The 13,138-nt window shown below is 37.1% G+C and overlaps 1 protein-coding gene across 7 annotated transcripts in view; it reads right to left on the reverse strand.

The window, feature by feature from the left end:
• Positions 1 to 13,138, reverse strand: part of RCBTB1 (RCC1 and BTB domain containing protein 1) — an 80,319-nt gene that overhangs the window by 4,090 nt on the left and 63,091 nt on the right. For 5 of the 7 annotated variants that reach the window (XM_081045874.1, XM_081045872.1, XM_081045871.1 and 2 more), the window contains 3 exons: positions 11,702 to 11,828; positions 9,830 to 9,981; positions 9,172 to 9,302 (listed from right to left, as the gene is read on the reverse strand). The exons of 1 other annotated variant lie outside the window; for it this stretch is intronic. In XM_081045874.1, coding sequence (XP_080902000.1) covers positions 9,172 to 9,302; positions 9,830 to 9,981; positions 11,702 to 11,828 — 410 coding nt within the window. Of the gene's footprint in view, positions 1 to 3,022; positions 3,389 to 9,171; positions 9,303 to 9,829; positions 9,982 to 11,701; positions 11,829 to 13,138 lie in introns of those variants that run through there. One more of the 7 variants, XM_081045876.1, reaches the window with a different exon arrangement.

Genomic DNA, 13,138 nt, shown 5'->3' on the forward strand with positions numbered 1-13,138 from the left:
CAATAGAAAAGTGATGAAGAGATGTAGTCAACCTACACCTTAAAAAAAATTGTAAGGACCTTAAATTCACTTTCATGATCTCCTAAATAAAAATGCCTTGATTTTTAAAGCCACAAAGAATAATATACAACTTTCATTACTAATTTCTCAGTCAACTCAGAGAAGAACATTCAGAGATTGGATTTTTCATTCAGACAACTGGAAGTCACAAACTATCAGCATTTGGAAGGAAAGTAACACATACAAGTGGTAAGCCAGAACAATTTAAAAATAGATCTCTGCCTAGCTAATAAATCTTGTCATCCTCAGCAAAACTCTATTGTAATGTTTGTTCCTTCAAATGTTGGACATACATTTATTAAATCAATTAGGTACCTGGAATGCACACAAAGACTACATAGATAAAAGCAAATCCCACAAAAAACTCTTATCACAAATAGCTTGATTTTTATAACTTGGCTCGATCTAGTGAAGGTACTTAGTGTCCTATCAAACCAGGAAGTCAACAATATTTACAATGTACAGTCTTGATATTACGTTTCCAGCCACCAAGAAATAAGAATTTTAGGCAGAGGGGGAGAAGAGCCCACACAAACATATGGACATACCCCTTTTCTGCTCTCTCAGTGCAGACCCCTGAAAACAAAGACTTCCTTTATCTTAGGGTCCGTCTGTCCCCCGCTGAAAGATGCTCCCCTCCAGTCATAAGCCAGGAGGAGATAACCCTCAGCTAATGTGTATCAGCAAGCTGCTGCCATTTAAATGCATTTCAAATGTTATCACAATCTCTGGTCCCATATTTTTAATAAGAGATTCCAAGTGGGCTGCATGTACAGCTGAATGTTCTGTGTATTATAATAAACTAAATGGTCAACTATATAAAACACTGCCTCTCACATTATTATTAAAGAAAAAGCATTACTCTTGGTAATATAACCCAATGGTTAGTAAATACAGGTAGGTACTAAAATATATTCCACAGGGAGATAAAAGTTGTATTTTAGTCTTATTTATCAAAAATAGAAAACTAGTTTACCTACACATAACTTAGGAATAGCTACCTAGTCATGAGCATAGAAAGTTCTTCAAACCATGTAATGTGTCAGATAAGGATCTTTAAATATTAAGTTTTAATTATATAATTCTAAATTCAAAGGGAAAGAAGAGTGTGCTAAATTCTGGTATTGTAAAACCTTATCACTTCTATGTCTACTAATATGGAATTCAAGATCTTTGTCATATATATGAAAAATGAGTTTATTCAATTTACTAATCGTATAGATTACCTTGAGTATAAACTTTAAGAACTTTTTAATATAGTATAAACACACAAACAGTGCTTCTAATTACAAATCGGTTTATATATCTATGAAAATAGTTCTATCAATTTGCCTTCCCTTCCCCTCCAATTAGTTTGAATTGGTGAGATTTCTCAGTATTCAACAAATGTTTATCAATTTCAGGCACTAAAAGTCTAACTAGAGAACACTGAAAATAATCTAAATCTCCATTGTTTAAATAACTAATCGAACCTTGGTTAAGGCAGAGCTATATGGAAAAAGAAGCATTGAATGCACTTGGGGACAGAGAAAGTGGAATCTGCAAGTTCATTTGATTTGCATCAATCAATCGGAGAGTGGCAGAGCGTGGCAGATTCACTGAGCAACCAATGCCCTGCACGAGGTTGCCTTTGATGTGTGAATTACACAAACACTTCTGATAATTCTTAAATACTATAAGAACCTAGATGATCTGTTCACCTCATTCTGCAAATGATCAGATTGTCAATTACTACCTAGAAAAGAAAATGGAACTCTTACCTAACTGATATGTCAACTATAACAGGACTGCTGGGCTTTAAATATTTACAAGGATGAGATCACTTCACCAGTAGATGAATAAAATTCATAATAGAATGAAAGAGTCTTCTCAAGGCCCATGGAATAGGGAAGCAGGAGAGGGTGTAAAATCAAGGGATCTAATACGTCATTCCTGGTATTTTAGAAATTAAAGTCCATGTTTATGATATTTTGTGGTGAAATTATTATAAAGAGGTTCTGAAGCAAATGGGATACAATATTAGATTTTTTTGTAATTAGCAAAGAAGACCAAATTAAGAATTGTTATTCTGAAATAATTTATAATTTCCTCCCAAATTTTTAAACATTTAAATTAATTATTCCAATCATTATACATACTCTGAAAATAAGTTGCTTTTCCTTTCCACAGATTTTCTTGAGTAACAAACAAAACACAGAATTGGTGGTCTTAATATCAACATTTTTAAAATGTCAATGCATTTTCATGGAGTAATCCAGTCCTGAAATCCCAAAGCTAAAGTAGTTAAGGCCTTCTTGTGGAAGGCCACTTGGTGATGGTAAGACAGGCTACCTTTGTGTCACAACCCATGCCTGAGACACAATCTAGACGGCAAGAGTTGGTGAACCACACCTAATCTGCCCAAACTTGTTATTAAAGTAAATGCAAAACAAAACCCCAAAACCGTAACTCTAGAATTCATTGTACAGTATATCAAATACAAGATTCCACATGAAAGTGGGTTTTGTTTTTGTCTTTTAGAATGGATTTAAATGCCTTACCATATGAGAAAAAAATAAAGGTGCATTCTTTCATTACCCAAAAAATATTTTACAGTCTACTGATGACAGAAAAATTTTAATTTGGCCCTCAGAACGAAGAAAAACAAATGCTCTGGTTTTAGCACAAAGTTTTCCAATACTCACATACCAAACCAATTTTGGAATTAGATTTCTGGGCTCCTATTTACTGCTTCTCACCAAAAGCAAAATTCTAAGACATAAATTGCTCAGCAAGTAGGATTTTCTGAAAAGGTTTCTAATCTGCTGAAACAAACAATATGTCTCAATTGTTTCTCCTAATGTTCAAATATACACAGAAAACAAAAATTTCCTGCAAAAAAAAAAAAAACCAATATAAATAGAAGCATTTCAAATTTTTTATAATGTGACATAGAACTATCTTGAGACACTGTTTTACTCACATTTTCTCCCTTGATGTCAATATTTGTTCGGATTTGTGCTAGAGGAATATTTAAGTTCTCCTTCTCCAAGTCCTTCTTTACTTTATTAAAACTTGTAGAAAGTCTGACAATGCATTCATAATGCAAGCGCTCCACAACAGTCAGCTTACTTTCAAAACAATCTTCATAACTACCAAGTCCGTATATTTTTGTTGCTTTTATGTAAGTAATTTGCTTCAAAATTATCTTGTCAAAAGGGGGTATGGAGGAAGCACAATAACTTTTATAGAAAAGGGAAGAAACGTGAGAAGCAGGTAGTCTCCATCTTTCTAGCATTTCAACTCATAGAATGAAGGAAAATTCATCTAGTATCCCCAAGTTGAGCTCCTGAAAATAACAGTTTTTGCAGTTAATTTCCAATCTGGCTTAGTAGTAGCTTCCCATCAGCTAATAGATATAGTAAGTGGGTTTTATTTTTGTATTTTAAAGACTTACTATATTCGATAGCATTAAATAAATAAAATGTAAAAGTACATTAGTCATTTATATAACTCCTATCAGAACCAAAAAAATACAGCCTAGAAAGAAGTGATTTGTTTTATTTTTGTCCTCTATTTTCTATTTTTTTCTATATTAAATGAGAAGTATTTGTAGATGGGGTTTTCATTTTTGTTTTGTTTTTCACTTTTTTAAATAAGCACACATTCATGGTTAGGTGTTTCAAATACATTCATTCATTTAACTCACATATATTTTTGAATACCAACTACAAACCCACACTGTCACAGATTCTACATGAATTGGTGGTATCAAATAAGGGACAGTTTTTAATGTGTTTATACTTCTTATGAAAACTAGTAAAAGGAAGTAATCGACAGGCATAAGACTTATTCTGTAAACTCTCTGGGGTAGATTTTAGCTGGAAGTGAGGAAGAAATTTCAAGCAACTAGAACTGAGATATTTGCCTCTGCCCAGGTGATTTTAGTTACCAAGATCTCATCCCAAGAATATGGCACTCACTAGCAACGAGGAGAAGTATGGAAAGTCACAGAAGAGATTCTAAAATTGATCACCAAATGGAGAGAAAAGGCACTGCCAATTTAAAATTATATCATTGGGTGGAAATTAAAGGAATAGCATTTCTAATAAAGAATGTCATGGTGTCAAAGAAAGGGTAGAAAAAAACACTATACTTCCATTTTCTATTGGAAATGATATCCTTTGCTCATTATTCCATCTGTTGAAAGGGCTGCAGAAAAGTCAGCTATATTTTACCTTATCAAATATTTATCATACTATAATCTCAGACAAAAACAGGATACATTTTGAAAATACAAGACATGATGGTCCACTTCAACCCTTAAGTGTGACAAAGGTGAAATCTGTCCTCCACCATATCTCCAAGGCCACACCTACAAATCTTTGCAGGCACTAGGTAAATTTCCTAATACCAGGTATTCTGCCTTATCATATGATGACAAAATACTTACAAGTTCCTGTCAAGATGGTGTAGTAGGTAAACTCTGTGTTTGCCACCTCTCATGACCACATCAAAAGTACAAGTAAACTACAGAATGACCATCATTGAGAATCACCTGTAGTCTAGCTGAACCAAAGCCCTACAACTATAGACATACAGAAGAAGCCACAGCGAGACTGGTAGGAGGCAAAGAGACACGGAAAGGGCTGGTTCCACATCTGTGTGTGACCATTAAAAATCAGAAGGGATATCTCAGCTGTGAAGGTATCCCCCGGCAGAGCAAAGGGTCCCAATCCCACATCAGGCTCCCCAGCCTAGGGTTCCAGTGGCAGGGAGAAAAGTCCCCATAACTTCTGACTGTGAAAAACAGCAAATATTGTGGCTGAGTGAGACAAAGGGCAGATGCAGTCCCAGGCATTTGTGTTAAAGGGCCTGTGCACAGACTTACTTGTGAACAGACTCACTCACTCTGAGCTCCAGCACTCGGGAAACAGCTCAAAAGGCAACAAGGACATATGGGGAGGAACCGAATTGTCTGGCTGAAGGACAAGGGCTGGAGGGGCAGCTTCTCCCACAGAGAAGTATTGGCGGAAGCCATTGTTCCTTTGTTGAGTCCTTCCCCCATTCCAGTTTGCAGATGCAGGAGGCCACCATATCTGAATCTCCATCAACCTGGCTAACACCATGCATCTGCCTTGGTGATTCCCTGAGACCACTCCCCAGCCACCTTGCAGGCTCACCCAGGCCACTTCCAGTAGCTTTTCCATACAAACAGCCTTTCTTAGCTAATGCTACAGACTTTCCTAAATCTGCCAAGCATTCACAAACCCTAAACAAGCATCATCTAGCCTCAGCATGCCTCGTACCCCTTATTAAGCAGCCACAAGCCCAGCACTCTTGGGGGCCGGCCTTGGTTCACAGCCTTGCCTCTCCCAGGTATCACCAAACCCAGCACAAGTAGCAAACATCCGCAGATCACTTTGTAGCTCATACCAAGTAGACCCAGGCGAAGTACAGGCAGTGGATGACTTTGGCCTGCACCAGAGCCCCTCCCAAGAGGCCCCAAAACCAACACACCTGGTGGTCAAGTTCAGACCACACCAGAGCACCAACCAACCACCTCCACAAATGACAAACCCAAAGGGCAGGCTGGGCAGACACCAGAGCCTAAAGTGAATCCTGTTCCGTACAGTCAGCCCCTACACAACAGCTCCTTCACTGTAATCATGGCCAGTCCTCACAATCAATCAGCCTGAGGGTCAACCCCTCCCACTAAGACGCAAACAGCAAGCAAGGTTCAACTACAACAGGAGGCCATACACAACCCACACAGAAAACACATCTGGAGCACCCTGCTCATGTGACCAGGGAGACCGTATCACTGGGACCCACAGAACACCTACTACATAAGGCTACTCTACTAAGACTGGGACACAGAACAGCTCTACCTAATATATAGAAACAAAAACAGGGAGGCAGCCAAAATGGGGAGACAAGTAAACTGTCCCAAATAAAATAACAAAGCTTCAGAAAAAGAACTAAACAAACTAGAGACAAGCAATCTACCAGATGCAGAGTTCAATACACTGGTTTTAACTCTGTGAGGAAGCTCAATTATCTCAGTGAGAACTTCAACAAAAAGATAGGAAACATAAAAATGGAGATAGAAAACATAAAAAAGAACCAGTCAAAAATTAAGAAAACAATACCTGAAATGAAGAATACATTAGAAGGAATCAACAGCAGACCTGATGAAGCAGAGGATTGAATCAGCAATTTGGAAAACAAGCAGGAAACACCCAATCAGAACAGCAAAAAAGAAAAAGAAAAAGAAAAGAAAAAAGAATTTTAAAAAATCAGGTTGATTTAGGGGCCTCTGTGACAACATCAAGCATACCAACTTGCATCACAGGGGTACCAGAAGGAAAAGAGACAGAACAAGAAATTGAAAACCTATTTGAAGGGGCCAGCCCAGTGGCTGAGGCGGCTAAAGCTCCAAGCTCCTAACTCCGAAGGCTGCCGGTTCAATTCCCACATGGGCCAGTGGGCTCTCAACCACAAGGTGGCAGGTTCAATTCCTCGAGTCTAAGATTGAACACCTTGAGCTGAACTGCCACTGAGCTGCCTCCCGGATGGCTCAGTTGGTTAGGGCACGTCCTCTCATCCAAAAGGTTGCTGGCTTGACTCCCGCAAGGGATGTTGGGCTGTGCCCACTAGCAACTAGCAACGACAACTGGACCTGGAGCTGAGCTGCGCCCGCCACAACTAAGACTGAAAGGACAACAACTTGAAGCTGAACGGCACCCTCCACAACTAAGATTGAAAGGACAACAACTTGACTTGGAAAAAAGTTCTGGAAGTACACACTGTTCCCCAATAAAGTCCTGTTCCCCTTCCCCAATAAAATCTTTTAAAAAATATCTATTTGAAGAAATAATGATGGGAAACTTCCCTAACCTGGTGAAGGAAATAAACATACAAGTCCAGGAAGCACAGAGAGTCCCAAACAAGATGAACCCAAACAGGCCCACACCAAGGCACATCATAATTAAACTGCCAAAGGTTAAAGACAAAGAAAGAATCTTAAAAGTAGTAAGAGAAAATCTGTTACCTACAAGGGAGCTCCCATAAGACTGTCAGCTGATTTCTCAACAGAAACTTCAGGCCATTGGCACTTCAGGGATTGGCACTAAAGATTCAAAGTGATGAAACGTAAGGACCTACAACCATGATCACACTACCCAGAAAAGCTATCATTTAGAACTGAAGGACAGATAAAGTGCTTCCCAGACAAGAAAAAGCTAAAGAGGTTCATCACCACCAAACCAGTATTACAAGAAACTTTAAAGGGACTTTAAGAAGAAAAAAACAAAAAATATGAATAAAATGGCAATAACTACATATCTATCAACAATTACTTTCAACATAAATGGATTAAATAAAAAAATAGGGTAGCTGAATGGATAAGAAAACATGACCCTTACATATACTGCCTACAAGACACTTACTTCAATGCGAAAGACACACACAGACTGAAAGTAAAGAAATGGAAAAAGATGTTTCATGAAAATGGAAAAAAAAAAAACAACAAGCTGGGATAGCAGCTCTTATACCAGCCAAAAGAGACTTTAAAACAAAGTCTATGACAAAAGACAAAGAAGGACCCAGTAACCCCACTTCTGGGTATTTATGCAAAGAAATCCAAAACACTACTCCGAGGGGATGTGTACATTCATATGTTCATTGAAGCATTGTTTACAGTAGCCAACCATGTGGCGGCAGCCTGGGTGTCCGTTGATGGATGACCAGACAAAGAGTAGGTAGTACATATGGAATAGTACTCAGCCATTAAAAAAGAATGAAATCTTGCCATCTGCAACATGGTTAGACCTAGAAGGTATTATGCTAAGTGAAATAAGACGGAGAAAGACAAATACCATATGATTTCCCTTATATGTAAAATTGAAAACTCAAAATGATGGAACATACAAAACAAAAACAAACTCATAGATACAGAGACTATTTTTATGGTTGCCAGAGGAAAGGGGGATAAGGAGATGGGTGAAATGGGGAAAGGGATTAAGAAGTACAAATTGGTAGTTACAAAATAGTCATAGGGATGTAAAGTACACCATAGGGAATATAGTCAATAATATTGTAATAACTTAACTATGTATGGTGTCAGATGGGTACTAGATTTATCAGGGTGATCACTCGTAAGTTATATAACTGTCTAATCACCATGCTATACACCTGAACCTAATATAATATTCTACGTCAACTGTAATTGAAAAACAAAAGATTAAAAAATACTTACAAGAATAGATTAATTGTGCCATTTACCTAGACATCTTGAACTACAAAGCTACTGCTCTCTATCTTTTATTCCCTATGAGTTTGGAAAACTAACCATACTATCCTTCAGCTCACTAATTATCCTTAAAGCCTCCTTCAGATAGTTCAACAAATATTTATCATCCAGGGCCTACTACGTGCCGGGCACTATAGGGTGTTTTACAGATGAATAAAATACAGTTCCTGCTCATGAGGGGCTTACAATCCGATGATGCTTTGGTTTTTATCTTCAAGAAAATGCACGTAAACACAAAATTTCAGACTCTCAAAAGCCCTTCATTCACAAACTCTCTCGAGAACCATGAATCCCAGATTAAGAATTCAATTCAGTGCAAAAACAAACAAACAAACAAATAAACGAAAAGGAGTTCAGAGGAAGTTCTTCACACATGAATAACTGTGTTATAATTAGACAATGATAGGATTTTGGAGCATATACAGATATAAATCATACGGAACCCTTGGCTTATGACAAGGAAGAGTCGGGGAAACAGCAAAGTGGGTCTTGAAAAAATATATATGCTGCCCTTGAGGAATACTTGAACTAAAACATGTTGTTTGTTAGTCCAATAGGTGTGCACTTCATATTCCTACTTGCAGTACAGCTGCTGGGACCTCAATTAGTTTCTTATCTTAGTTTATAATGAAAGCAGAGGAACAAACATTTTTTAAACTATGAACAGAGAATAAAGAAGCAGGGCCAGATTTCATATTTAAGGGATCAGTCTGTTCATTGAATCCATAAATAAAAGGAGATGTTATTCATCACGGTCCTTGTCTCATGCAAGAAAAAGGAAGGAAAGGAGCACATTTTTGTTTGTGGTTTTATGTTACCTCCGCATCATATCTGACCGCAGCAGAGAATAATGAAAAGGCATTCTCTACAGTGATTCCTCGCTTGATAATATGCTGACAAAGTTTTTTCAGTCTGTTTTCACAGTAAGATGTCGCCAAGTCCAAAAGACCTAAAAGTAAAAAGTGTGGAAGGTTTAATCAAGTTTACAATAATTTCCCTAATTTCTATATATTTTTTTTTCATTTTGGTGCATAGAGTTGTGTAGAGTTATGCAGAAGTTTCCTAGTGAATAATACTCTGAGTTTTATTAAATAAGTTCTCTTTATTACTCCCTACCACCCCCACCTCCTAAACATACGTTTCCTATACTCACTTGATACTATTTCTATGGTACAAAGGAATAGAAAAAATGAAATTGGCCCCCTCATTTTGTTTCCAAAATGATAGGTTAAATCCATTATCAGATCATACTTCAGTATTAAAAAAATTAAAATAAGCCCACAGTCATAAACAAACTGTGCATAATTATTAACCATGATAACTATACAATACTATTTTTTAACATATTTTCTTCAAATACTTTTTAAAAACCATATAAAAGCCAATAAACCTGACACTTTATTATTCAATGCTGCAAGAGGCTGAGGAGATACACTTCTGACCAGTGCCTGGCCAGGCCCAGGGTGGCTGCGGTACCTATAGCATCTTCAGGTGGCAGGTCAACTGTGTCTGTGTAGAGGTACTGGAGGAAGGCACGATACACTGGGTAAGAAAACTGGTCTATTTCTATCACTTCTTTCATGTCCTCATTCCAGTAAGACTGGAACATGGATCGAAAGTGCTCACACCTAAAACAGGACAGCAAAAGTTACCTTACTTCAGCGGATGGAATCAGATAAAAAAATAGCACAGGTATCCTTATACCTACTATATTTGGGCCCGCACACACCAGGATCACAAATCTTTAGCTGGCACCCTAAAAACCTTCCACGTGCAAGGATTTTGATATTTGCCTTTTGTGTACACTCTCTTTCATTGCGGACGAGTACCTCCTATGAAATATTAAGAACTGGATGTAGAGCCTCGGAGTACTTAGCACATCTACAGTACTCCTGGTTCCAGTTGACAGGCCCCATTCAGATCAAGACTTTTTGATCACTTCTTTTTTTAAGACACGTTGTACAGAAATGCATTTTAAACAATGAAATTAAAGGAAATTCAGAAATGAGGGTTCAAACATCACTATAAATTAACATCATTTAAATGATTCATTTGTTTTTTGTTTCATGTAATCAGCATTCTTAAACGTGTTTTAAATGTTCACTGGATTGTGGTTAAGCTGATCATTCACTGCTCCATTACCTTACTTGACAATTTTCCTTCTTTTCTGACTCATCTTCAACATGGCCGTCATTCCTATTTTGTTTCTGTTCCCTTTCCTCTCCTCCCAAGCCTGTTACCAATTTACTTATAAAACACATTCACTAGGATAGTCACATATTTCAAGAAAACCTAACCAGGTCTTTTTGTATTGTATTAACATGTACAAATCCACCTGTACGAGGAAAGTGATTTCTGAGTATTAGATTTTCTTGAAGTATAACATACTTTATAGTTTAAAAAAATCGTCTTTTCAAATCCTTTTAAAATGAGATATAGTATATACACAAAACATTTTCAAAATCCATTCAGAATACTGAAAGAATGGCTCCACTTATCTAAGGAATTACTTCATCTGAGAAGTAAAAAGAAATGGTTGTCTAAGCGAGGAATAATATATAAAATGGGTCAGAAAACAATATATGGAAGGAACAGACTGGTTCTCCACAGGATCAGATAGAAACATTTCCAGTTCATCTTTCAATTAATATTTTGGTGAAGATATTTATTCCCTTAAGTAATGAATGACATGGCTTTTTGGTTCCCATAAACATGTTATTTTGTAAATAGGTTTTTAACTGAATTTCCAAAAAGACTTGTATATGGCCAGTTTAATTCTCAATGGTCTGATTTTATGTGCCTCTTTCTCTAACGGCAGCCTCAGTGAACAACAGTCCACAGAGTTATTAAGAAATACAAAGTTCCCTCTCATTTACACAAAGAATTCCTGACATATAGCTAAAGAACATTTTTTAAATTTGGAATTAGATGTCCTTCGGACCAGAAGTCCAGCATGTCTGACTATGCGAGTTTTCTGCTTGAGGAAAATGAATCTTTAAGTAAGAGTAAAAGGGGGTATATATACACTTTTCCCTGACAACTTTTTGTATTTTTTGACTATGTTTTTTTGATAGAAATAAATATTTGCAAGATCTTTCATTTACAAACAATATAGACAAATACTTATACTGCTACATTATGTTTTTTTGAAAAGGCACAGGTGCACGTGCATGCAAAACTCTTCAATAATGAGTGGATTGATACTATCTGCAAAGATATGACGTTGTGCCACTTCTCTCTACTGCCAAGGCTATTTCTTTTCAGCCCCCATTTTACAGAGTAACAAAGAAACAGATATTGCAAAGATAAAGTAAGGTTATTGATGTTTCCAAGCTCATGCAAAAATACCTGATTTTCAAAACAGCTTTATGGACATGGATATATTTCCCATCAATTCGAAATTTTAGGTCAGCAGTTTCTGGACTGTCAAATTCTTTCTTCAGTGACTCTGCAACTGTTAAAAAGTCTTCCGGCTCTGAAGGCAATGAACACATTATCAATACAGAAAGCTCAGGAAAAATACTCAAGATTTGGGGGAAAAAAGATATTATAATTATTAGCATGATGGATAATTGAGTTTTTTTCAAAAGAATTCATGTCTTACTTGACAAACCAATTTCACAGTTAAAATAATTTACTATGAATCTATAAACCACAAAAAAATACATATTGGGAAAGGCCAAATACCAGTCTTACAGACTGAGACATTAGCAATGTGTATTTTTTTTCAAAAGGAAAAATTATAGGTAGTCCATGATTGTATAACTACTTTTCAAAACTTGAGTGGTTCTCTTGTATGGTTATGTATGAACTTATCGACTTTCCTGACTGAAACACTAAGAATACCTTTTGCTCTGCTTTGGGGTAGTTTCAAGGGGTTAGCATATTTTACTCAAGGAATCTCAAGAAACAAACTCACCACTTAAGTGGTAATGCTAAGCAGTCCTGTTCTTACGCATATAAATCCATTCTCCTCGGTATCAGGAATCTAAACAACCCTCTAATGTACAAACAATTTGCTAAAAACAAAGCAAATTTACTTAGTAACAACATATACTCAAAGAGAATAATTTTACAAAAATATAACCACATTGCCTGATAAGAAGAATTGCTGTTATGATTACAGGGATATGTAAGTAGAACTGTGTTATGAAGAAAAGTAAAGGCACTTGTACAAATTCATGCAACACTTTCTTGTGCTTTATATGTATGGACAAAGGAAAACAAGTAGAAGCTAACGGGAAAATGAAAGAATTCCAGAGAGCCTCATCAGCACCGAATAAAGATACCATGGACAGAGACAGGTGGGGAGTGCCCACAGACGGGAACGGTGACTTAAAGAACTGCGCTGTGTCTCTCAGCAGCCTGGTGTTACCAGGGTAATTCTCAGAGGAGGGACAACTGCTAAAACCTAGGCTGAGAACTAACAAATGAACTTATCCATGAGCTTTATTATCAGAATCTCCCAAAGAGAGACACATCAGGTGCCTGAGCAGTTACCTTAACCTACAGCCCCCCAACACCCACACAATGCAGAGCTCTCTTGGCTATGGAGGAATGGTCGACGATCTCTCAAAATAAGACTTTCCCTGACCCTGTAACCTGGATCACTGGTGAATAAAAGAAACGTAATAACTTTGATGAAAATGAGTCCAGCCGTCTAGCTTACTACCCTACCCATCCACAAAATAGCTTATCATTGCCTCAACCTCTATCTAGTCGGGAGGGTTGAAATAATCCTTTCCTCCTATCAGAAAAGAAAGTCTTCTGAGGTGTGAATTCACC

This window comes from Rhinolophus hipposideros, assembly GCF_964194185.1.
Source record: "Rhinolophus hipposideros genome assembly, chromosome: 4".
Taxonomy (NCBI): Eukaryota; Metazoa; Chordata; class Mammalia; order Chiroptera; family Rhinolophidae; genus Rhinolophus; species Rhinolophus hipposideros.